The 27486-nt window shown below is 35.6% G+C and overlaps 1 protein-coding gene across 5 annotated transcripts in view; it reads right to left on the bottom strand.

Annotated features, from left to right (window-relative positions):
- The window catches only part of LOC124642442 (endoplasmic reticulum metallopeptidase 1-like), a 32454-nt gene that overhangs the window by 1456 nt on the left and 3512 nt on the right, over positions 1–27486 (bottom strand). The window contains exons 2-19 of one of the 5 annotated variants that reach the window (XM_047180860.1): positions 23438–23512; positions 22740–22793; positions 19991–20107; positions 18598–18778; positions 17425–17512; positions 17191–17264; positions 16469–16596; positions 14803–14901; positions 14322–14466; positions 13549–13700; positions 12963–13107; positions 12205–12325; positions 11647–11749; positions 8456–8648; positions 6919–7100; positions 5900–6040; positions 1953–2170; positions 124–242 (exon numbers count right to left, since the gene is read on the bottom strand). In XM_047180860.1, coding sequence (XP_047036816.1) covers positions 124–242; positions 1953–2170; positions 5900–6040; positions 6919–7100; positions 8456–8648; positions 11647–11749; positions 12205–12325; positions 12963–13107; positions 13549–13700; positions 14322–14466; positions 14803–14901; positions 16469–16596; positions 17191–17264; positions 17425–17512; positions 18598–18778; positions 19991–20107; positions 22740–22793; positions 23438–23512 — 2335 coding nt within the window. Of the gene's footprint in view, positions 1–123; positions 243–1952; positions 2171–5899; positions 6041–6918; positions 7101–8455; positions 8649–11646; positions 11750–12204; positions 12326–12962; positions 13108–13548; positions 13701–14321; positions 14467–14802; positions 14902–16468; positions 16597–17190; positions 17265–17350; positions 17513–18597; positions 18779–19990; positions 20108–22739; positions 22794–23437; positions 23513–27486 lie in introns of all 5 variants that reach the window. The other 4 variants (XM_047180859.1, XM_047180861.1, XM_047180862.1 and 1 more) reach the window with 4 other exon arrangements.

Genomic DNA, 27486 nt, shown 5'->3' with positions numbered 1-27486 from the left:
TAAAAAATATTTCAAAAATAGCTATTGTGCCGTATTTTTTAAAAGTTCAACTTTTTTCACTTCGAAAATACTTGAAACTTTTTAAATTAGGTACTTTATTATTCTACCATAAAATGCACTTACCCGTAAACTGGAACTTGTAAGTACAGACATTGGACTGACAAACTCTTTCCGTGACGTTGAGTGAGACGGGCGGGCTGAACGCGGCCGGCGGACCCGTGTTCAAGAACAGAGCATGCTTCCTAAGGTGACAAATAAATAAATTCTTTTAGAAAAAGAAACACAAGTTACATATTAGTAGATATATGTAGTATTAGTACATGCAAGTATTTTATACATTATTTTTAAGTTTGCTCAATATAAAATAAACGAGATATGTAATCTCAGTATCAATATTAATTTCCTAAATTTTTGGGATTCTTTATGTAAAAATGTCATATAACTTGAATATCTAACTATTTAGGTATTGTATAATTTTACTGTTTAAGCCGACGTTCACCGACCTTTTTCATAAAACAATCAATCAAAATCAAAAATCATTTATTCAAACTTGGCTGCAAGACAGCACTTTTTGAACGTCAGGAATTTACATAAGACAGCCCCCAAAACGCCCACCCTTCACCACTTCCTATGTGTTATTGCTGGGAAGAAGAAGTGGCGCAACAAACTCCCCAGCAACACATGTCTGTCTGTAGGTTGGAAGAACCTTAAATATTGTTTGATATAAAAATTTGTATACAATGTAAGACAATATGCAATATTGATTTACAATAACAGTAAAAAAATATTTATACAACCACCACATGCTAGCTAGCACTCGCCCTACATACCTTAACTAACTCAAGCATTGAATATGTTTGATAAGATTAAAATTATAGCCTCCAATTATTTACACTTAATAGGATATAAGAGAGTGCCCACCTGCATGTGCTATTATATTGTAATCTAGTAAATTAGACCGCTCAGCCAGAACATAAATAAAATAAAAAGAGTTTACAAAATTAAAACAATTATATAGTCAGTAAGACGACCTGGCACCACAAGCAGCACCCATTCACGAGCATAACGCGAGGATCAGCCATCGCCCCCCTCGCACATTTTTGAGGGAGGGAGGCAACCCGACCACCGACGCTACCGCAAGCAGTGCCGTCTAAGGGAGCATGACGTACTCACTGCTACACAACTCATTATCAAGATCAAATTTATAGTTCGCGCTAAGTAGTGGTCCTTATTTACTAAAATCCAAAGCAAAAAAATAAATAAAAATAAATAAATACAATGAATGTATCTAATGTGTCAAAAATTTAAAACCTTTAAAAAAATTAAATAATAATAATACAATTTTGTCATTTAGCGATTATATGGGAGAAATTAAAATTATCTAAATAATGTAGCTGTCTTGCGTTTTTCATGGCGACCAGCTATTTTTATCATTCATATAATCGTTGATGGTATAATATGCCTTTTGTATAAGAACAGCCTTAATTTGTACTTTGAATTTATTAAACGGCAGTTCTAGTAAGTTCAGAGGAAGTTTATTATAAAAACGAATACCTAAACCCATAAATGAGTCATGCACTTTATGAAGCCGGTGATAGGGTACACACAGTTTATGCTTATTTCTAGTATTAAAGCTATGGACTTCACTTTTTTTGGTATATAAATGTAAGTTCTGTCTAACATACAGTATGTTGGCAAAGATGAACTGTGATGCCACAGTGAGAATACCAATTTCTTTAAACAACTCTCTGAGGGAAGTTCTGGTACCTAACTGGTATATTGCAATTGTTTACTTTCACGTTCAAGTTTCAAAACGAACTGTTATTTAAAAGAAACCTACTTTCATATTGTCGGTGAAGACGGGCCATACTTTCATAAAAGTCATACCCATAACTTTAATATAACATTGCCAGAGTATCATTAACTATCATCAAACATGAAAATATACTTACAAAAACCTCCCAAAGCTGGTTCTAAACAGCGGCAGGCCACAGTACACTTGGTCCTCACAGTCGGCAGTAAAGTCCTCCCAGGCGTTAACATGGTACCCTTGCGCAGCCAGCGCGGGCAGCACGTGCTGCGTGCTGTAGGGATCGTGCTTGGTGACCACGACGCCGGACGCACGAGATGTTGTCGCGTTGTTGTAGTCGAATGACACTATTTCTGAATGCTATAGGAAAAAATAATAAGAAATTGAGTCTCTTTTTTGACCAAATATTCTGCTGTTTTTAAGTTTAACACCTTATTTTATGAATGCAAAGAAGTTTGAATCCCGATTCCCTCATTCTAATTTCGAATCCACATTGTGGATTCGAAATTGGATTCCACAATCGAAAGCAGCCATTAAGTAATTTTTTTAGCCTCTTGTGACAGGCACAGATGGACAGCACCTGTCAAATTTCTTCAATAGATTTCCAACCTGATCACAATAGCGGAAGGTGAATTTGATAGATTCGGGTAGGTTGTCGTTTGGTATATTTTGTGTGATAGTGAAGGGTGGGCGTTTTGGGGGCTGTCTTTTGTAAAGGACATTGTTCAATTTTGGCCTAAGAACCGATGTGAATATAAATTATACTATAATTTTTATTTATTTTTATATTGTTTGAAACATATTTTAGTATTCCACGGACACTTCAAATAAATAAATTCCAAATAAAAAGTAGGGTCACAATTATTGATGCCTTATAAAATGTTTCCGTCAGCCAGTGCTGCCAGTTTCGGAAGTTTTCGGGATTTCGGTAAATACGGATCGAATTGAGAACCTACTTTCCGAAGTCGGTTATTAAAATTATACTTCGGCCGTTCAGAGAATGCGTTCCTGACACCTATCAGTTAGTCACGACTAGTGATGGGCACAACATAACACTGAGTTCGTTACCGTTCCTTCAAAATGAACCGCCGCATTATTTTAAGATTATTTTCGTTTTAAATTGGCGGAATCATTTGTTTTATATTTTAGTTATTTAAGTGGAAACCAAAAAAAGGTAATATTCATATAATAAAATTGTTTTATTTATTCTTTGTTACAAGTACATTGAATTGAATGTGCGAACAGAATATTAATCAGACTCCGATTTGCTTGAGGAGGTGGTGTCTTCATCATCATCTTCGCCTACATGTATAATTATATTATTATCAATAACAGAATCAATCCTGATATCTCGGTCTAACAAAAGCCGGGTAATCAAATAAAAACAGATCGAAAACACTTGAAAAACGTGGTCTATGCGCACGAAACGACAACGGACGACTGTTTTAGCGTCACAAAATGGCGGCCCATAACGCCATTTGGGGTTACCATTTTTAATCTAAGTATAAAAATGCGGTTTGGTCATAGTTTTATTTTTATATTTCATAAAAGTTATAATTAAGTCTTATAGTCCATTATTTTCCAATTCTTAAAAAGAAAATCAAAACGTATTATTTTATATTATAACTGTATAAGAACAGATTACGATACTTGCCTGTTATTTTTAGCACAGCACTACAAAATATAAACCGCTGACATAACCTTGTAATAGCGCAGTATAGATTTAGAAAAATATTGTTTACCAAGTTATTTGACACTCAGTTTGGCACAAAATTATACCATTCATTGATTATTGATATAATAATGTTGTTTTAATGCTCCTCAATTGTTAAAACGGTAAACAACCAGCAAAAATATTTTTATCGTAACTGCAACGCCATTGCAAAGTTACGTCGTCAGTTCAATCGCGACGTGTCAGGAACGCATTCTCTGAATGGCCGAACTATAGTTGGTAACACTTTATTCATTTAAATACCTAAACTGACTAGCTAGAAAAAAGCTAGTATTCTGTATAATGTTTTAAGATGGTTTTGAGCGAATCGCGAATTTCTAGCTTGGCATTCGAGTAGGATTATAGTTTTCGTAATTGGCAACACTGGTGTACTTCAGTCAGTTTGCTAGAAGTCAGTTTGATTGGTTTGATTGCTTTGCGACTATCGTTTCTTTTGTGATTTTCTATGCGTTTCATGGTTTTATTCTAACAACTTTGGCTTGATTACGGACTCCGATTAGATTGCGTACTTGGTAGACTCGGCTTTGTGTAAAGAACTGGATTTTACTAGCATTTTCGGATATTGCTCTGTCTGTGATCGAATTTAGTTATATTATAATTACAACAATGGATGCAGAATATAGTATATTGTATAAATTGTGGATCTGCTGGAGGTTCTTTGGTATTAGAAAACGAAGATATACTTCGTTGCATACAACAATGGACTGTTCCCCGTATGGTAAGTGGTCTACGAAAGTGTTTTTCTAATTTTGATAAGAATGTTACTACCTACTTATGTTTTCATAAGCACACAATTTCTCGGTTTTCAAATCAATTGCCACAATTGCAAGTTACTTGATATTTACTAATGATTTTTTGTATTTATTACTACAGGTTGAAGCTCATGACCTTATATGTACGACGTGTTGGTCTGAAGCAGTCGAGCATAATAAGATGCAATGCACTGTTGGACGCAATTGTGTACTTTGTAAGAAGCTCCTACCATCAGGCATACTGTTGCAATTGTATCGTTGGGCGTAGAACAGTGGGCTGTTGTGCCCACATAATGACTATTATCTGGTATTTAAGCTGGGCGAGATACCAAAGCTCAGTTCTTAGATATATTATTGAGAAATATTGATGATTAAAAACCTTTAATTGAATATAAATATTGTTTTTATTGCACATCCTCGAAAACCTCTTTCATTGTTATTGGTAAACCTTACTTTAACTGTTAAATTATTTTGTGTGGTAATGACATTTTTAGTATGGTCTGTGCCTTCTTGGTAATAGACCGCGGGTTCGATTCCCGCCTTATGGCATGTAGATAGCTAGGTAACTGTCTAATATAAAAGTAGTAACAATCATTTAAATAAATAATTCTCCATCGTAATAATATCGATATTTTATGAATTGTGGTGAATGGAACTCTTCCATTTTGGAAACTTATGCGTTTTATCACAAATCCAAAGTGGATTCACTATATATTAAGAAACGTAACGTTGAAAGCAAAAGCGTTTAGGTAGTTGTTTTTCATAAAAATTCTAAGCATTTATGAAAACTAGTCACACGCCCCGTCTTCGCACGGTGGCAATGTAAAACCTTGGTGTAAACCTTCCTCTTGACCTACTCTATCTATTAAAAAAAATCGCACCCAAATCCATTGCGTAGTTTTAAAGATCTAAAGCATTCAAAGGGACAGACAGAAAATGCAACTTTATAAAATGATCATTGTCAAAGAATTATCTTAAACTTGACTATTTACTATCTCTTTTCCTAGTATCTAGTAGAGTAGTCTTTTCCTAGATCTAGAAGAGAACATATAGAGCTGTACATAGTATTGTTGATTTTTTGTATAGTGTAGTTTGATAATACTACTCTGATATTTCACGCAAGCTTGGTTATTTTTTATTTATAACCTCAAAATATTAACTTTTTTCGTAATTATTTTAGTTTCCTGAAGTGTCCGTTCGTGAAAACTTATTTCATAGGATTCCATATAATTTTAAGAGTTTATAGAAGTCACTTTCCATTCGAACGGTTCTTAGGCAGAACATGTATGGAGCCGGAACAATGTCCTTTCTGACGTTCGAAAAGTGCTGTTTTGCAGCCGAGTTTGAATAAACTTTTTGATGCGGTTTTCAGCATGATATATAAAATAATAAATAAATAAGCCTTTTATTTCTCGCTTTTACAAAGTTTTTAGTTATTAACCTATGTGAATATTTATATAAGAAACAAATAAAAAAATATATATATATATAAATGTAAGTATTATATGTAACATAGTTTAGTCCGCAAGAACTGTCAGCATGATATATAGAAGTCGATATTTTTTGAAAAAAAAAGCTTGTTCGTGTAAATCCGTCTATACTTACAAACCAGTAATGTCTCTGAAGCGACGTGCTGTCCTCATCATAAGGGTTGAAGGGTATAAACATCAGAACAACGCAGATTGCGCCCACAAATGACAACACCATCCATAGCCGCTTGCGGGAGAATAGTAGTTCGAGTCCCGACTGTGGGAAAATATATGGAAGATTAAAGTTATTGGAAAAATAAGTTGCATTTCACACTGTCGGTACGGCTGGTTCACAAGTTTAAAGTCGCTCAGCGGGCTATGGAAAGGGCTATGCTCGGCATTTCTCTGAGGGATCGCATCAGAAATGAGGTAATCCGTCAGAGAACCAAGGTCATCGACATAGCCCACCGAATCAGCAAGCTGAAGTGGCAGTGGGCTGGCCATATTAGCCGAAGAACCGATAACCGTTGGGGTAAACGAGTTCTAGAGTGGAGACCACGCCTCGGCAAACGTAGTGTAGGACGTCCTCAGGCACGGTGGAGTGATGACTTGCGCAAGGCGGCTGGCAGGAGCTGGATGCGAGAAGCCGAAAATAGATCTCAGTGGCGTGCACTTGGAGAGGCCTATGTCCAGCAGTGGACTGCGATAGGCTGATGATGATGATGATGATGAAGTTGCATTTTTGTTTTGCAATGGGAGGGTGAAGGTATAACGCAATATATATTACTTCAGGCCAGGTGGTTTAATAGGTATGTTATAGATAAAAAAGATAGCAAGAAAGAATTCAACGCATATAAAAGTGTTTTCACGATCGACTTGATGAGAGGCAGTTTTATCACATAAAAAACTGCTTCTTTGTCTGCTTTCTTTGATACTCCAAAGGACCTTCAACCATTGAGTCCATTAAAAAAATATTTATTTAGTTAAACTAAATCTGGGTAACACATCTTCCAGACTCTTTTTCTTTATGAAAGTTTCTAAAACCTACAAAGCTCCAGTTACAAACCTATTTCGGTCCGGGAATTGAACCCGAAGCCTCATGCGCAGCAGTAACAACTAAACCCGAGACGTGGAATATAATAAACTAATACTTACAATAGTAGTAGAAACAATAATAGCCAAAGCCACATTAAGCATGGCGACCGTGTAATCCGGCTTGTCACTCCCAGACCGAGCCATGGTGGGTAACATCTGAGCATCCAGCCGTAGTGCCAAGGAAAACATTAGCATTACCGACGGGAGGGACAGGCATATCTCGAGGATTAGGTGCTGCCAGCCTGCGAAAAAAAAAATCAATAAATCAACCTGGGTACATCCATCATTTTCACCCAATCACCCCCCAACATCCCTCATCATCCCCAACATCCATCATCATCATACCCCAACATTCATCATAACCATCTCCGAACATCCATCATCATCATCCCCCAACATCCATCACCATGGCGACCGTATAGTCCGGTATATCACTGCCCGACTAGGGACACGAAAAAAGTATCGATGCTTTATGGTATCGAGTACATTCCAGTTCGATACCGATACTTTTGTACTCGATACTTTGCATTCGATACTTTTACTCAATAAGTACTTTTTCCCAGGTATCGTATCGAATGAAGAATTTTATTTAACAGCGCTTTCTAGCTCACTACTACTTATCGGCACAGGTTTCGCTACTTTCAGTAGATCCCTTAAAACAATGGGAAGATATGAAAGTAGTATTCCCAAAATTATATAAATTGGCACGAAAATATATATCAATCCCCGCGACGTCAGTACCTTCAGAACGATTTTTTTCTAAAGCAGGAAGTACCATCACAAAAATTCGAAACCACTTATCTCCAAAAAGGCTCAACAAACTTCTATTTTTAAGTGACTGTACGGAGGAGGAATGGGATCTTTAATCTACTACGCGGGTGAAACTGTGGGACACTGCTAGTTTTTAGTATACCTCAAATACCTTAATATTGTTTCCTTTTGCTACATTTTCGATTTGTTTCATTCATTCCATTTTCCATTTTTCTATTAAAGTGTACCAATACCATTTCTTTTTATGTCCTGCTGAACTGAAGTAAAACTGACATTATTTACTGACTGATATTGACCTAGCAAATTTTGATCTAAAAAAGTACTCGATACCTTGAAGTATCGATACTTTTGTTTCGATACTCTAATGAGTACGATATCGATACTATTGCTTCGATACCGTGTGGTGGGTAAGATCTGAGCGTCTAAGCGTAACGCGAGGAAAAACATTAGCATTACCGATGGGAGGGATAGGCATATCTCGAGGATTAGGTGTTGCCAGCCTAGGGAAAAATATTAAAATCATTTATTTTAAAGAAGGGTGAAAATCGGCAGTTTTTCAATGACAAAAATTACAAAAAACAGCGCCTAAAAATTCAATTTTTGATAAAATAATCATAACTATATTAGTTCAAAAATACAGCCGCATCATCATCACCCAACATCCATTATCATCATCCTCCAACATCCATCATCTTCATACCCCGACATCCATCATCATCACCCAACATCCATCATCATCATCCCCCAACATCCATCATCATCATCCCCCAACATCTATCATCATCATCATCCTCCGACATCCATCATCATCATCATCATGACTGACCTCTAAGCGCCACATATCGTACAGCAGTGAGCGACAGTACGGCGGTACCCGACAGCACGAAGAGCGGTGCGCTGAACAAGTACCGCAGCGACGTCAGCGGCGGGATGCAGCATAGTACTAGCAACGTGCAGGATAGCAGGAGACGGGTGGCGGCCATAGCTTGCACGCAGCGCAAGGAACGACTTAAACCATTCTGTTAGGAAAAATAACTTATTTTTAACAAGTAATGGCGTTCACGGCCGATTTCGGCCACGGCGGCAGTTCTCATTTACGGAGATCAGCCAGCTGCGCAGGACATATTATAGTGCACGAGCATTTGCGCAGATACAGGTGCACTCACTATTCCTTCACTCTCATAGTCCGATGGGAGCTTTTAACAAGTATGTAGGGTATAAACCGGTTCTTCTAAGTATAGGATGAACTTTTTTGTTGGGAATTCATCAAATAATCTCATCCCGCTATGGGTGTGTATGGCCTTATGAACTCCCCTATGTATTTTCTTATGTACACTCTATGAACTCCCCTATGTATTTACTTATGTACAGTATGTACTCTAAGAACCCCTTTATGTATTTCCTTGTGTACACTTTCTGTACTCCTCTATATATTTCCCTATGTACACTTTATGTATTTCCTTATGTGCGCTTTGTGTATTTTGTTTATGTACACTCTATGTCCACCCCCATGTATTTCCTTATGTAAAATTTATGTATTTTGTTTATGTACACTCTATGTACTCCCCTATGTATTTCCTTATGAACACTCTATGTACTTCCCTATGTATTTCCTTATGTACACTTTATGAACTCGCATATGTATTTACTTATATACACTCTATGTACTCCCCTATGTATTTCCTTATGTACACTTTATGTACTCCCCTATAAATTTCCGTATGTACACTTAATGAACTGCCCTATATTTGTGTCCCTTCGTCCAGCATACTCACCATGGAATCCTGATATTTCATGAATGTCAAAAAACTGTTCTGAAATAGTGCTAAATAGTGCCCAAAGGAAAAAAATAGTGCTCTTGTACTTGCGAAGTTATAGCCATAGTTCGATGAGTATGCTGGACGAAGGTTTCGCCCAGCATACTCACCTCCGTCCGGAGAATCTGTATACGCTTCAAACATAATTCATACTTCAAAAAATAGTTCCCAAATAGTGCCAAACGGTGCCCAAAAAGAAAAAACAGTGCTCGAATAACTTCGGAGTTATAGGCTTCGTTCAGTGAGTATGCTGGGCGTAGGTTCTACGCCCAGCATACTCACCTCAGTGCGCGAATATCGAACGAGCTATAGGTACAATTTACGTCTCAAAAAATTGTGCTTGAAATAGTGCCCAATATCAGTCCAATTTTTGCTTGACTTTTGACCTAGAAAACCATTAAATTTGATTGTAAACTTCTACATACTAACGTAAAATGGGGTACAGTCGTCGACACATGTTTTTGGACAAAAATATTAAACTTTCTAATTGTAGACTTCATGTTATTGGAAATAATTATGGTATTTTCTCACATGTCAAAAACTTTCGATTAAATGCATTATTATATATTTTATAAATAATAATAAATGAATGAAACTTTAAGCGTAAACGAAGTCTATTACTTCATTGCATTGTGTTTGTCTGAATAAAAACAGTCATTTGCAGCCAATAAAATTAATATCTTGAAAAATTGTAAAAAGGAAATTATACAGTTTCTTTTTGTATATATGTTGCAGGCAAAACTTATAACCAGTCAAAACTAGTACTGTGACATAGTTATACAAATTTTTAAAACTCTTTCCAATAGTTTCATCAATGAAAGGTTTAGCAATAAAAAACATTTTAATTACTTACGTTATTTATTACTATTTAAAGGGCCAAAGTAATCAGAATTCTAGTTAACTCGCGCTTCGCTTTGTGACACAAAATGGACCCTTATCACCTTCAAAATACAGATCAGTCTTGTCTAATAATCGTAAGATGTTAGGGCAGCGCCATCTAGTATTTAAACTTATACATATTCATTTGCGTCGCGGGCGCCGCGCGTCGTAAGCCCCATACCTATTGACCGTACGTGCATCCATTACTGCCACACTATATTGAACTTTATCACATGAGGAATACAGGTCAATTCCGTAAACGTTGTGGTACCGTCCTTGATCCGGAAAATGATTATTTTGAATAATTTTGTCAGTTGTAATGTAAGCATTAATAACAGCAACTTTATTTTTCATGCATGATTTACTTCATTTGATATCTTAATCCTTCAAGCGCCGTGATCTAGACAAAATATATAAAATCATTGTTCCTAGCTACCGGGGTCCCATGCGACGCGCGAAGGCTTAATCATATTATTATAAAGTATTATTAAAATAATGTGTAATTAATAATATTGCGATTCTAAAGTAAATACTCCCTTACATAGACAATTAATAATTTACACAAGACAAAAATTGTTAGAAAGAAAGTTAATAATATTGTATTCGACTGTACTCAATGTAATGTATGTAGAAGTTTACAATCAAATTTAATGGTTTTCTAGGTCAAAAGTCAAGCAAAAATTGGACTGATATTGGGCACTATTTCAAGCACAATTTTTTGAGACGTAAATTGTACCTATAGCTCGTTCGATATTCGCGCACTGAGGTGAGTATGCTGGGCGTAGAACCTACGCCCAGCATACTCACTGAACGAAGCCTATAACTCCGAAGTTATTCGAGCACTGTTTTTTCTTTTTGGGCACCGTTTGGCACTATTTGGGAACTATTTTTTGAAGTATGAATTATGTTTGAAGCGTATACAGATTCTCCGGACGGAGGTGAGTATGCTGGGCGAAACCTTCGTCCAGCATACTCATCGAACTATGGCTATATCTTCGCAAGTACAAGAGCACTATTTTTTTCCTTTGGGCACTATTTAGCACTATTTCAGAACAGTTTTTTGACATTCATGAAATATCAGGATTCCATGGTGAGTATGCTGGACGAAGGGACACCTATATTTTTCCTTATGTACACTATATGTACTCCTCCATGTACATCTTATGAACTCCCGTATTTATTTCCTTATGTACACTCTATGTACTCCCCTATTTCCTTATGTACTCCCCCTATACATATTATGCCTTACATTCTTCAGCTACATACTCCCTCGATGTACTTTGGTTAACATAATAAACAACTAACATTGAATGAATCTTACCCGCTTAAGCGTCCAAGCATCAAAGGCCTGTGCTGCACCGACTGCGACAATGAGGTATGGCATCCAAAATAATGGTACTACTAGCCATGGTTGCGTCAGGTATCTAGAAAATTAATTACTTTTAGTGGTTTACCCTAGTTTGTATGGTTTTTGATTAAAAAAATTAAGAGATTGTAAAATTGTAGTGTTCGAGGATTACACACATTACCCTTTTCAATCGTGGTAAATAGTCGTTGGTACACAAATTTTCCAAATTGGCTACTGGAAAAAAGGGCTTTTAAATAACATTCATGTGCTAGCTACCACTGACTGTAGAAAACTCATTTTAAGTACTTCTAAATATATGATGGCACATTTGCTCTGAAATCGAATTTGACTGCTACCTATTGGAATAAAAAGCTTTTCTATAGTATAGGTTTCATCACTGTTGCATTATGGAAAATTGAGTACAGTATTCATAAAAAAAAGTCTATAAACCTTTATTTTTATCCAATTTACATCAAAAGATAAAAAACTTTTTTATCTCAAATCTAGCATTGATTTCTAGGTATTTCTTACCTCATCTGCACAGTGGTAGCGACCATGATGAGAGTACATATAGTGACAGCTATGATCCCGCACAGCATGGCGGCCAGCCGACCCAGCGCTGTTACCAGCAGCTTCTGTACTGTCGACCATCCTGGTGGACAAACATGAAAGCTCATGTACAAGATAAAACGAGAAAATTAATAATAAATAGTTATAATTAACTAGTCAACTAGTGGTCTAACGGTTAGACCCTAGCCGGGTCATATGGGTCCATGTCATATGGAATTAACCTCTTCTTCTTTTTTACTATAATAACTATGCATTCAAAATGCAGTATCAAAAGCTGTAAAAAATAGTAATAAAACACTAACTAGGTCGATGAGGTACGAAGCGTACAACGCGTACATTAATAGAACTCATCTCCCGAGCCTTTTTCATAACTATTTTGGGGTCGACTGCCAGTCTAACTGGATGCAGCTGAGTGCCAGAGTGTCACAAGGAGCGACTGCCTACCTGACCTCCTCAACCTACGGGTATACCTACCTACGGGTAACTCGTATAACTAACTAGCTTCTGTCAGCGGTTTCACCCGCATCCCGTGGGAACCTCTGCACGAACCCGGATAAAAAAATAGTAGCCTATAGCCTTCCTTGATAAATGGGCTATCTAACACCGAAAGAATTGTTCAAATCGGACCAGTAGTTCCTGAGATTAGCGCGTTCAAACAAACAAACTCTTCAGCTTTATAATATTAGTATAGATAGTATTAAATATAAAACAATACTAACTAGGTCCGACAAGCCACACGTAGTATGCCACACTCCCCAGTCCGCACAGCGCCACGAACACGTCGATGACGTAGGACGCGTACAGCGCGTACGATACTAGGAACACGTTCAGGTAGTCGTAGTATACCGCCGCTTCCGGCTCGATCTGTGAACAAACAAATAGATAGGCTTTAAGAAAAAACACCACTACTGTGACTAAAAAAATCAAAGAATAGTCCAAAAATCATTTTATTAAATTACTCAAACTCAACGAAAATGAAATTTCGATTCGATAAAATTGTTTGACATAAAGGCACTTTTTACGACTGCCTATCTGACTATAAGCGACTGCCTATCTGACCTCCTCAACCCAGTTGCTAGGGCAACCCCATCATACTTTGGTAAGACTGACTACCCGTAACGACTGCCAAGGATGTTCAATGACAGCCGGGACCTACAGTTTAACGTGCTATCCGGATTGGGGTCCAAGATATAGCAACTTAGAAAGGACATACAAACTTAGAAAAGTTGCATTGGCACTTGCCCGACCTGGAATCGTTGTCTCCTCACTCCTGTACACTATTGTAGAGTATACTAAAGTACCTGCCTTATCATCCAGGTCATCAATATCAGCAGTGGCGGCGATGAACGCGAGCAGCATGTCCCCGGCGCCCTGCATGACGCCGGGCTGCAGCAGCTCGGCCCTGTCGTTACGCGTGTGGTACACGGCCGCCCACTTCACGAATGCTATGTCCACTCCTGTTGTATAATATTATACATGATAGTTTAGATACTGGCTATTTTAGGGTATATGGATAGAAAATTGGGTTAAAAGTACTTAAATAAAATTTATAAATATACAAAATGATCTAACATTATGGAACAAACACAATGCTGTCTAAAAGTAATTAAGCGTTAAAATTTTGGAACATATAGCTTCATTTTAACTTTTTTTTTTTACTGTGAAACAGTTTTCATCAAAAATTTTCGCAATAATTGTAACAAAACTCAATAAAGTGCTGGGGGTGTAACGATTTTTTTAAGGTTTTTTTTTTTCATTTCGATATGTGCGAATTCTATAATGTCTCTATAGACAGTATTTTTTTTAGCCTATGCTGTCCCACTACTGGGCAAAGGCCTCCCCCAAAGCCACTTTTCTCAATCCATCGCTGCTTGAGGCCAGTCCGAGAGGAAGCTGTCCAAGTCTTCTCTCCAACGTTTCTATGGTCTCCCTCTCGGTCGCCTTCCATCCTCATAGACATACATATATAGATAGATAGACAGTATACCAACATAATATGCATAGATAATGCTCACTGAATACCAATACATCTCCCCAACTTTACCTCACAAAAACATTTTCTATCACATAAATCTCACCATATATCCCACCGAAGTCCCTCCATATCCTGAAGTCTGTATCGGAAGGTATCATGCCGGACGAGAACAGCAGTTCAGCCAAGCTCTGCGCGTTGGGTACGGGGGCCGAGTTGTGGTACGCTTTCAGTACCCTGGGGTCAGTCACCTAATGTGTTGAAAATAACTTATAGGCAAGCAAAATTGAGGGAGTTCAATTTGTTTTTCTTAAAAAAATTGGTCTCAGTAGATGCAGTACAAAATTACATTCATGGATGAAAAGTAATTTTGTGAAAAAATACACCAATTACATAGTTCAATTTTTAGTTGTCCTCGTGATTAAGTAATTAAAAATAAAAGTAACTTTTGAGAAATATAAAATCGAATTATGAACTACATTATAACATAATATGTAGGCACATACTTACATTTATTCATCGCCAAAAGAAAATAAAATATTTTTAAATAAAATTCACCTCGTTTAAAACTTGAAATCTATGTTTACCTGAAATATAGTAGGTTTCCCGTTCATCCCGGCGGCGTCTAAGTTAATGACAGCCACCGCGCCCCGCGCCCACGGGTGCTGCAGGAACGCGTGACTACCCTACAAACCATAGAAAAAACCATCTGTGTTAATAATAGTCAAGATTTTAATACAATGATGTCATCAAGGCAGATTTTCTAAAACTGCGAGTGTTGGACATTGTCTATAAAAAACACGTTTCTTGTACGGTAGACCACAAAAATATATATTTTATTCTAGTTTTTAGTACCTATTTGTTGTCTTAGCAACACGAGGAAGAGGAAGACCTAAGAAAAGTTGGATGGATTGCCCGAAAGATGACATGAATAGGAAGGGAGTGAGTGTCAGTATGACGAGTGACAGGGGAAAATGGAAGAGGATGACATATTGCGCCGACCGCAAATAAAATTGGGAACATGGCAGTAGGACGAAGAAGAAGTAACAACAATTTATCATCGGTAAAAATTAGAACTTTCTAACTATCATAATCTGCCTCGTAACATATGGATAGCAAAGTCTTAGGGTCCGTTCAGATAGACCGGCTCGGAGAGCATCGGCGCCCATTTTTCTTTTCACACAGACCGGAGTTGGCTCCGATCGGCTGCGATCGGCTGCATGAGATGCAATTGGAGCCAAACGTCAGCAAGACCGAGAAAAAGTACACCATCGGAGCCGATCGGAGCCGGTCGGCTCCTCTTATTATTTCACACCGAGCGCCTTCGAGCATTTTTAATGACAAAAGCAGTGCGCATGCAAAAATAAACCTTACTTCAAATACTAAGTACTCAATTTTCAACGTGTTAAGAATTTGCTCTCCTCTCCGAGCCGGTCTGTCTGAACGGACCCTTAGTAATAAGGTCCCGTTTTATACTTTGGGTACGTAGAGCTAACAACGTTATTTACAGGTTGTTCATTATTTACTGAAACTATTAATGATATTATAACTGTAAAATAACGTAATATTCAAATATTATTGAAAGCCCTCCTACAACCCGGATATCACATATTTATCTGACTATCACAAGTTATTTATTGAATATTTTATTATTATTAATAGCACTATAATAAACATTATCTAGGCGCATAAAAACATAAAATGCTGTAATGTCTTATCACGTTCTCAATTCACGTGATTTTGCAAAATATGGCTACCTAGCTTCTGCGCGAAAATCTGGAATTTAAAGTCTGAAATCAGCAACCCGCATTGAGCAAGCGTGGTGATTAACGGTCAATCTTTCTCTGTATGAGAGGAGGCCGTAGTACGCACGTGGGATCATAACATAAAAAGGCTGACGATGATAATGAATTACATTTGAGTAGGTACTTACCTAAAGATAACAGTCTTGATACCTATGAACTTTTTATTAAAAAACTGAATTTAAAAATAAAATGCGACTAAAAATCAATGTAAATACAATAATAACAGTACCTATTTAAAGTTCACCGAACTGTTTACTATGAATTTTCATGACCAATTTTCAAGTTGTTTTAAGAAACGGACGTTTATATTGTCGGTGAACTTGGGCCTTAATCAAATGAAATAATTATTTTCAGCTGTAGTTTATTTATTTCTTTTTGTTTGTGTAAATAGTCCTCTAGTTAAGCATCTACTCAAATGGAGTACCAATATAGATAGATAGTTTGTTACCTGTAATCCATTTTCTTCAGCTCCATTGAATAAGAATATGACGTTCCTTTTGAGTTTCTGTTTGCTGCGAGACAGCTTTGTCAATGTTTCTGCCATTATAGCGCAGAATGCCGCGTTGTCTGATGCTCCTAAAATATTTAGAAATAGGTAAATATTATTTTTTACTTACTGAAAACAATTATCGTGGACCTTGGTGGGGTGTGGAAACTCTTTGCCATGGTTGTGGCACACTTTCCAGAGGATGAGTCCAGTGAGTTGTTTGAGTGTTGTGATCCATGTAGTAACGGCGGGAATGATTTGTACATAAAAATCTATAAAGTGGTAATAAATTTAAGGGCCTACAAAATGATATTAAAATAAAACAGTTTCACATGAGAATAGTTTTAGCTAAAATATTATACTATTACAATAAAAAAATAACGTTGTATCTTTTCAGGCACATGGCATTTAACATTTACAGAATTCTAAAAACCTCATATTCTTTTCCTAACGTCCTCTAACACAATCAACCATTAATTAGGTAATTAAACAAAACATCTCCCAAATACAACTCAAAATAAACCTAGCGCAAAAGGCACAGAATCGTAATGACAGTTGACAAGTATGGAGCTGCCAATAGTTCCATTGTTATGGAACCCACTCTCTCCCTCGAGTAAGGCGACAATATTCGATACTCATACACGTTGAAAAATAAAAATACAACGTAAAATGAACCTTCTCACCTAGCGCAAAAGGCACAGAATCGTAGTGACAGTTGACAAGTATGGAGCTGCCAATAGTTCCATTGTTATGGAACCCACTCTCTCCCTCGAGTAAGGCGACAATATTCGATACTCATACACGTTGAAAAATAAAAATACAACGTAAAATGAACCTTCTCACCTAGCGCAAAAGGCACAGAATCGTAGTGACAGTTGACAAGTATGGAGCTGCCAATAGTTCCATTGTTATGGAACCCGCTCTCCCCCTCGAGTAAGGCGACAATATTCGATGTGTTTTGGTAAACGTTGAAAAATGATGCCGAAGAGTTGTGCCAGTAGTCTCCTGAAATGTGAAAATGTATAAAAAATATATACATAAGAAAGATAAAAAAGATGATAGAGAAATATATACTAAACATGTATGTAAGTATATAAACAATTGGTCTGGTTGTTCCCCGCAGTTCCACTCACGTCCGGGGAGAACCACTTCGTGTAACCAGGTAAAAAGTAGCCTAGGTCCTTTCTAAGGATCAAGGTTAGGTTATCTGTGTACCAAGTTATAAATCAGTTTAGAAGTTTTGGCGTGAAAACATGACAGATAAAGTAACTTTCATATTTACAAGAATAGTGCATAATTATTGCACACTTGTGTTTGTTAAAGAAAGGATAGGTAAATATTTTAAAGCTATATATAGAACATTGTACATAAATTAAACATAAATTCACGACAGGTACAGGTAAAAAGCAGAAAAAGTATAAAAATAAACCTGAAGACAAACAATTCCAGTAGAATCTAATAGTGAGCGAAAGGAAATTCATTTCTTCTTCTACAAAAAGGCTTAAAAGCGAGCTTCGTTTTGCCAAGGCTTAACACGAGCTCAGGAAATGCAATTCTGAGAAATAAGAACTGAACAAAGGCAAACAAAGAAAACTTGTTGGAAATAATAAACGAGCTTTTATAACTAGCCTTCTTTAAGCTCCGAGATACTATGAATATAAACAGACTATTTTTAAAGGTTTCCTAACTGTCTACTTTACTAATAGGTAAAACTGACAATGACAAGTTGTTTTCTTTAGTTGAATATATTTCATTTTAGGTACTAGGAGAGGCTACGTGTTGCTTTTTATACGGTTGCGAGAGTACTTAGTTCCCACCGGGACACAGGTGAAACCAAAGCAGAAGCTAGTTTCAAATAACATATCCGAATGCGAGAAAGAGCGAAAAACGGTAACAGAAAACTACTATTTTACTTTTAAGGCCCAAGTTCACCGACAAAATAGACGCCACTTTTCTTAAAACGACTTTACTATGAATTTTGGTTTTAAGAAAAATGGACGTTTATGTTGTCGGTAAACTTGATCCTGCCACTCAAATGGTACATCCGAATTGACAACTTCTTTTCGTGAAGTCGATTCACAAAAACTCACCCGAAGCAATCTGCCAATCAGTCCTAACATGCTGGTTGCCTTGCTGAGCAATCTCATCGATCATAGCCTTCAGATCTATAGTTTGGTTCAAATGGTACGGCGTGCCGGAGACGCGAGGCTCCTTGCCTATGATCCGGTCTAGGTAGCGCCAGGCTACTTCTTCGCTGAATGTGTCTGAATTCTGAAACGGTTATATACTGTTCTAACTTTTTTGTGTTCAGCGAAATATGATTTTTTTTTTAATTCTTCTCTGTCAGACTTCGTACTAATATTGACTCTAATTTCCCTTTTCAGGAAATCTACCCATGTTTTACACATTCACGTCCTGGCGCTAGCGCCAGGGACTCTCAGACTCCTTCAAATATTTTCATTCCTCACCCTATCCATCATATATCGGGTGTGTCGTTCACAATTACATTAAATCAAATGCGATTGTGACGAAAATATACTGGTGAATTTATATCGATTAACACATGATGGATGGAGAGAATTAGCTGGACGGAAAGAGTTACTAACGAGGAAGTACTAAACAGAGTAGGAACTAAGAGGCAACTATTGCAAAATATAGAGAATAGGAGAGGAAGAATGATAGGACACCTTATACGTCACGACGATTTTATAAAAAACATCGTGGAAGGGAAGGTCGAAGGAAAGAGAGGAAGGGGTCGTCCAAGATATAGCTACATCAAGCAAATTAAAGAAAAGGTGAACGTCGTGACGTATAAGGAAGTTCAGGAGTTGGCGCTAGATAGGTGTAAATGGAAGGAGCTGCACCGACAAGAGCTGGCTCTTAAATTAATGATGATGAACACAAAGAAAAAAGAAAAATACGTATATAAAGATAGTAAAGATAAAGAAAAAAATTTAACAAAGTAAATACAATAAAAATGTGCGAAAATTAGAACACCATATAAAAGTCAGTCATTACAAACAACTGAAATTTTCCCTTGAAAACTGACAGCTGTCAACTGATCAAAACATTGGATACTCCTAACTTTATCTCAGCTTTACACATGATGTTGTAAATTATAAAAACAAAAAATGACTCCTGTGGTTGAACCACTGATTCGGATTAGGTTATTTTTTTTACAATTCGCTGTAGAATATCATAAAGTATATGCGATAGGATTTAATGTGATTGTGAACGACACGCCCTGTATATCCACCTCATCATATATCACCTATTGCTCATTCTTTTCTCACCCCATTTTTTCAATACCCAACACTGATACATACAGGTCTAATTACGGTTTTGCAAACTTTGCCCTTCAATTTGAGGGGTATCTGTGGGTAATACATATTGTTCCTGTTACCTGTCGCTATTTCATCCATGCTTATGTTTTCTTGTAATGTCTATGCTATAACATTTGACGAATAAAAAGTAGTTACTCACATCTCTAGCAACGTTCGCCTCCGGCACGACCGACGGCATACCATCTTCTACGAGTTGCGTCAAAAATCCTAGCAGTAAGTATATCCCTAACACCAGTATTATCAATGTGCTTGGTACCTGAAACATTATTAATTTACATATTAAAAAAACACCTTAATTTCCCTTCTATTTCATCACCACCCTAAGGTAGACTGGCAGAGACCGCCTCAGGCGTTAAGTCCGCCATTGTAAATTCTGCAAACGTATAAATAAATTATTTCAATGTCTTGCATCCACATGTGCCATTTTGAAGGAGTACTTTGGTCACTGTAAAAGTGCCTTCAAGGTTACAGTGGATAGATTAGTCCCCTTTAAAATAATAATAATAAAAAAACAAAAGACGCCACAAACGTATAAACAAATAGCATGCAAACGACATATTTCCTACCTATACGACATACGTATTTATTACCCTTTTGTGATGCTCTACCAGACCTCGGGACTGTAGTCCCGGATTTTTGGGAGGCGAACGTGGGGCCGAAGCCAACACGCTGAAGCCCTTTTGAGAGAACTTTAATGGAGTGGTGACACAAACCGTATAAAAGTAACCATTTTTTCTTAGTCTTTTTCTTAAAACCACTGTTTAGTTTGAAACATGAAAATTGTTGTTTTAAGTGAAAACAGTTGTTTTAAGAAAACTGACGTTTATCTTGGTGGTCAACTTGGGTCTTATATATTGCATACTTATTGATAATTTGGATATATTTTTATCAATTTGAATAATGTGTATGTAATAAATGTCAAATAAGTTCGATAGCACTTGTACACACCTCTGTACTCTTACCACGGATTCAATAACTTATCTGTATGTCGTTTTACTTACAAAAGATAGGAATTTGACATACTGTACGTGAGCAAAGCCACAGATATTGTAACACTCATAAGGTACGGTGGACGATTTTGGTCCCTTATGAAGGGAATATTGAGACTTCTACAATACCGTGAATATACATATATTATAATTTACATTTATCCCTTTTAAAATAAAGACGCCACAAAACGAACAAAAATAACATGCAACACACAAACAAAGAAAAACTATAAACAACAAAATCGTCCACATAAATACGGCTAACTTAAAAATAATAATAAAAAATATATCTTAAGATCTATAAGTACCTATATAAAGTCATTGTGTCATCAAGTCGTCAGTCATCAAGTCATATTGATGGAAACGACAGTTAGTTCGTTTGATTTTGTTAGAAATGTGATGAAAAAACAAATGCTAGTAAAGCTTCCCTTTTATTTGTGAGTTTTGTTCGGGTGAGTTGAACCATTATGAAAATGGTATGGTTATCGTTAATGTTGAAACTCCAAGGCCCGGTTGTTCTAAGCTCAGTTACGTCAAGGTTAGGGTTAAATTCTAGTCACAGTAAAATTAACAGGGTTTTAATTCAAAAAGCGTTGTTGAAGTACCAGTTAGCTTAACGAACGTTAAATTTTCATAATAAAAACGTCAAATTAACCGTGGTCAAAATTGACATCGGTCAAATTTTAACTTTACCGGGCCTAAGTCGTTTTTGTTAAACTGGGAAAAAATACCTATAAAAATTACAATTATCTCCATGTTCTATAGTTCAAAATCTGGTCTTATTCTATCAGAAAAAAATACAAATATCTTAGGAAATAGTTTTATGTATTTATTTTTATTGTTATATGTATATCTTTATATATTTTCCCCATACACACGTGACTTAAACCATTTTATTATCGCTACATTCTTCAATGTCGTGATTTCACAGTTCGATTAAAAGATAACTAAGATTATACGCTATTGATAACAAATTAATTAGGTTAGTTTTTATTGACCGGTCTTAAATATATTCTTACATTATTCAATACAAAGTAATGCAGCCTAAGATATATATTTTTTTAATAATTGGGACTCAGCAGGTAGCAAAAGATATTATTATTACCATTTAAGAAAATATATCGGGTGTGTCGTTCATAATCACATTAAATGAAATGCGTTAATATACTGGTTAATATATGTCGATTAACACCAACAAAAAGAAAAATACGTGAAAATAAAAAAATGCATTTTTCAAACAAAGTAAATAGAATAAAAATGTGCGAAAATTAGAACACCATATAGAAGTCAGTCATTACAAACAGCTGAAATTCTCCCTTGAAAACTGACAGCTGTCAACTGATCAAATCATTCGATACTCCTAACTTTATCTCTGCTTTACACATGATGTTGTAAATTATGAAAACGAAAAATGAGTCCTGTGGCTAAACCACTGAATGGATTATGTTATTTTTTTTACAATTCGCTATAGAATATCATGAAGTACATGTGATAGAATTTAATGTGATTATGAACGACACACCCGATATTACTAAATTATTTATACTGTATCTGACCTATCCTACATGTAAATATTACGTACAAATATATAAATAAATGTAAATGTGTAAAACAAATAAGTTAAAATCATATCAAACGTGGATTTTTGTATCCATTTTACCTCCATTTTAAGCAGATCAGAACAACACATTATTGCAAGCCCCTTTTTATATATTCAATACTATACACATTATATTTACACCAAGAAAATAATAGAAAATCAAAACTGTCTTATAAGTTTTGATTTATTTATAATTCACCCATTTCATAAAAAAATATACCAATCAGTAAACTTGAGCCCCCTTGACAAAACACGACGGTTAACAAATATAACACCCTGTATTTCATTATAAAACTTACGGATCTGATAGGATCATTTATACTACTGCTGTTTTTTCTCAGCCCATCGAAAACCTAAAATAATACATAATCTTAAAATAATTGGACGATAAGTCAATATTCATCCAGGTATAGGTATGCAAATGATTATGAACCTTAACTCAGAAAATGTAAGGTTAAAAACTAATTTTGAACTTTTAAATATAAGTAATTTTTAAGTTGCAAGGAAATCGTGGAAATCTTAGCTTTATATTTCAACTGAATATATGTATAACAAAAAATAAATTTAAAATGAAATGACAAAAAAGAAAATAAAGGAAAAAATATGTCTGAAACAGCGTATGTAAAAGTCTTGTTATACATACCAAAAAGCCTGTTAAGGATGATATAATGTATTTTGTATGGTTAAGAAGTGAATGAGTAAATTAGTCATAATGTAAATATTAATGGAATGAGAAAAGCATGTTTGAACACGAAAAGAATACCTTTTAGCAAGTTTTATACTTTTCGGTTGAATAAAATAGAAGTATTTAATATGTATTTCTGAATGTTATGCGAAATGGAAATTAATGTTTGAAAAGAGCAGTGAAGTAAAGCTGAAACTCATATGCCATAGTTGCAAAAATGACCACAAATAATTGGTAAGTATTGTGTTAGCTGTGCAAAAATGAATGAAAAGTGAAGTAAGACCGAATGATTAGTAGAGTGAATGAGTTAACCCGTTCGTGGGGCTTTTCCGCTATCTCGTCTTCAAACTCAGCGGTCGGAACTCCTTGGTATTCATGAATATGCATCTGAAATGTAATAGTTATAGTTTTAGTTACAGAATAGGAAAGCTGAAGGGTTATTTTATAAAATAAGGGACAGTTGTGATATTGCGGGAGCTGCGGGGACATGACTCTAGAAGGAACATGGGTTTTAGTCACAAATAAAAAAAAACTATTCTAAAAGGACTGTTTTCATTGGTGTTATGGCCATTGTCAACTGAATAGATTTTGTAAAAAAATTGCAAGTAGGTATAGAAATATTTAGTATGGTTAGACACAAGAACAGTTTAGTTAGTGATCAGTCAAAGGCAAACTCATTTATAGAGAACTTTAGATCAGTTTGTATGAAAATAATATTCAAAAATAATGTTACACTGTTTTGCAAAAAAAAAACGGGCACTGGTGAAAAATCGTGGTTCTGAGGACTTAAAATTCTCATAGGTGCCCGTTTTTCTTTTCAAAAGGGTTTACTTATTTCAGTAATGTCATTTAATCTTATTCTTTTTTAAATTTAATCTTTGGTAAGCCTAATCATGCCAAAATACCTTAGTAGGTAGTCACTTATTCAGCATATTAGAAAACTATTTGTTCGCAGAAAAGGCGTGGTGTCTTACAAACGGCCGGCGCCCTGGCTTAGTGTTATCTCGTACGTTGCCCTGTTTCGCAAGTCAGTCAATATTGCTGAAGATAATCATTGATATCGACCGTCGCATGTTTAAAGACAAACGATGCTTTGTTTTAATTGTAAACGTCGTTTTGAAAGGAAATGTGACTGTCTCATAATAAAGAAAGGCGGCGAAACAGACTCAGTGGATCAAAAATCTATCAAGTTTGATTTTATAACAATATTTCTGAGCAATCCATCGCAGTTAAACCAAAGCTAACTTTACCTTATTACAGACTAAATATCAGTTAATAATTTACAGATTTTTAGTTGCGCTAATTTTGACCGATCTTTCTAGGTGCTAACTGATTTTGCATGGGGCTAGTCCTCGTCCTACTGAAATAAAAGCTACTATTATAATCAATACGGTTATTAGACAGTTTGGCGTCTAACCAGTCGTCTTAGATTTTCATGGTGAGTCTGACAAATTTCACTCTACTTGCGTCTACCTATATCTACCTACCACTTTTATGCTGTCGGGAAATTTCGGTTTTTCTGTTACTAAGCCGACAAATTATTTTAAAAGGAGCAATGACATTCAATAACCTTGCTCTATAATTAAACTACCAATCAATAAAAAATATAATTAAGTGTACTTAAATTCACAAGTTTATTAATGTTTTTGTACACATTTTAATACTAGTGATTTGTCTGTTAATCCGTGGATTAGATAAAGCATGTTAGTATGGATGTGAAAATGCAGTGCCTATAGTTATCTTCTTATATTTTTTAATTAGTCGTTTTACCTATCAAACGATTGATCTTATTTTTCTTTCAAGTGTGACAAGCACCTATGACTATTATACACCACTATTTTTTAATTATACTTCGGCCGTTCAGAGAATGCGTTCCTGACACCTATCAGTTAGTCACGACTAGTGATGGGCACAACATAACACTGAGTTCGTTACCGTTCCTTCAAAATGAACCGCCGCATTATTTTAAGATTATTTTCGTTTTAAATTGGCGGAATCATTTGTTTTATATTTTAGTTATTTAAGTGGAAACCAAAAAAAGGTAATATTCATATAATAAAATTGTTTTATTTATTCTTTGTTACAAGTACATTGAATTGAATGTGCGAACAGAATATTAATCAGACTCCGATTTGCTTGAGGAGGTGGTGTCTTCATCATCATCTTCGCCTACATGTATAATTATATTATTATCAATAACAGAATCAATCCTGATATCTCGGTCTAACAAAAGCCGGGTAATCAAATAAAAACAGATCGAAAACACTTGAAAAACGTGGTCTATGCGCACGAAACGACAACGGACGACTGTTTTAGCGTCACAAAATGGCGGCCCATAACGCCATTTGGGGTTACCATTTTTAATCTAAGTATAAAAATGCGGTTTGGTCATAGTTTTATTTTTATATTTCATAAAAGTTATAATTAAGTCTTATAGTCCATTATTTTCCAATTCTTAAAAAGAAAATCAAAACGTATTATTTTATATTATAACTGTATAAGAACAGATTACGATACTTGCCTGTTATTTTTAGCACAGCACTACAAAATATAAACCGCTGACATAACCTTGTAATAGCGCAGTATAGATTTAGAAAAATATTGTTTACCTAGTTATTTGACACTCAGTTTGGCACAAAATTATAACATTCATTGATTATTGATATAATAATGTTGTTTTAATGCTCCTCAATTGTTAAAACGGTAAACAACCAGCAAAAATATTTTTATCGTAACTGCAACGCCATTGCAAAGTTACGTCGTCAGTTCAATCGCGACGTGTCAGGAACGCATTCTCTGAATGGCCGAACTATAGTGCAAATACTTAAAGGGCTTATTTAAAAAGTTCTTAATATTATCTATGCAAAGTTTCAAAAACTAATATTCATAATCAGCAAAGTTATTAGCGATAAGTTATAACCAAAAATGTCACTCAATTCATGGAAACATTGTACAGGTAATTCCAAGTCATTCATAGTAGTATTCATTAATCATATTCTGTCGCTCTCGCATTCGCGTGTTCTCGCTCGAACTTGCCCCCTTGATTCAATTATGAATTTACCAAATAAGACAAATTTTCCTGGACAATTTTGGGATTTCGTTTTTTTTAGTTTTGATTACACAAATATGATCAGTAACGGGTACAGATAGAGACCCCTTTTTTGTGTACTAATTAAAAAATAGTATATGTAATCTCCATGATATAACCTATTCCTATCGGTCTTCAGAATATCAGCATATAGGTACCATTCAGACCATACTTCATTCTCAATAATTTTGGTGACAATTAATAAGAGAGGCTCATTCGTGTATCACTTTTAGATTTACCTACAGTTCTCGTCGAGTAACTGTAGAACGAAATACTTAGTTATATTAAAAAGCATGTTAAAAAGAGCCGTTCATTAGCTATCAATTTGCACGCAGTACCAAATATTTCTAGAAACAAACTTGTCTACTGCGCACCTATAGTTCGGCCATTCAGAGAATGCGTTCCTGACACGTCGCGATTGAACTGACGACGTAACTTTGCAATGGCGTTGCAGTTACGATAAAAATATTTTTGCTGGTTGTTTACCGTTTTAACAATTGAGGAGCATTAAAACAACATTATTATATCAATAATCAATGAATGTTATAATTTTGTGCCAAACTGAGTGTCAAATAACTTGGTAAACAATATTTTTCTAAATCTATACTGCGCTATTACAAGGTTATGTCAGCGGTTTATATTTTGTAGTGCTGTGCTAAAAATAACAGGCAAGTATCGTAATCTGTTCTTATACAGTTATAATATAAAATAATACGTTTTGATTTTCTTTTTAAGAATTGGAAAATAATGGACTATAAGACTTAATTATAACGTTTATGAAATATAAAAATAAAACTATGACCAAACCGCATTTTTATACTTAGATTAAAAATGGTAACCCCAAATGGCGTTATGGGCCGCCATTTTGTGACGCTAAAACAGTCGTCCGTTGTCGTTTCGTGCGCATAGACCACGTTTTTCAAGTGTTTTCGATCTGTTTTTATTTGATTACCCGGCTTTTGTTAGACCGAGATATCAGGATTGATTCTGTTATTGATAATAATATAATTATACATGTAGGCGAAGATGATGATGAAGACACCACCTCCTCAAGCAAATCGGAGTCTGATTAATATTCTGTTCGCACATTCAATTCAATGTACTTGTAACAAAGAATAAATAAAACAATTTTATTATATGAATATTACCTTTTTTTGGTTTCCACTTAAATAACTAAAATATAAAACAAATGATTCCGCCAATTTAAAACGAAAATAATCTTAAAATAATGCGGCGGTTCATTTTGAAGGAACGGTAACGAACTCAGTGTTAT

The sequence above is a fragment of the Helicoverpa zea genome, chromosome 24 (assembly GCF_022581195.2).
Source record: "Helicoverpa zea isolate HzStark_Cry1AcR chromosome 24, ilHelZeax1.1, whole genome shotgun sequence".
NCBI lineage: Eukaryota > Metazoa > Arthropoda > Insecta > Lepidoptera > Noctuidae > Helicoverpa > Helicoverpa zea.
Note: the sequence above shows the minus strand (reverse complement) of the source record. Positions and strands in the feature narration are given on the sequence as shown.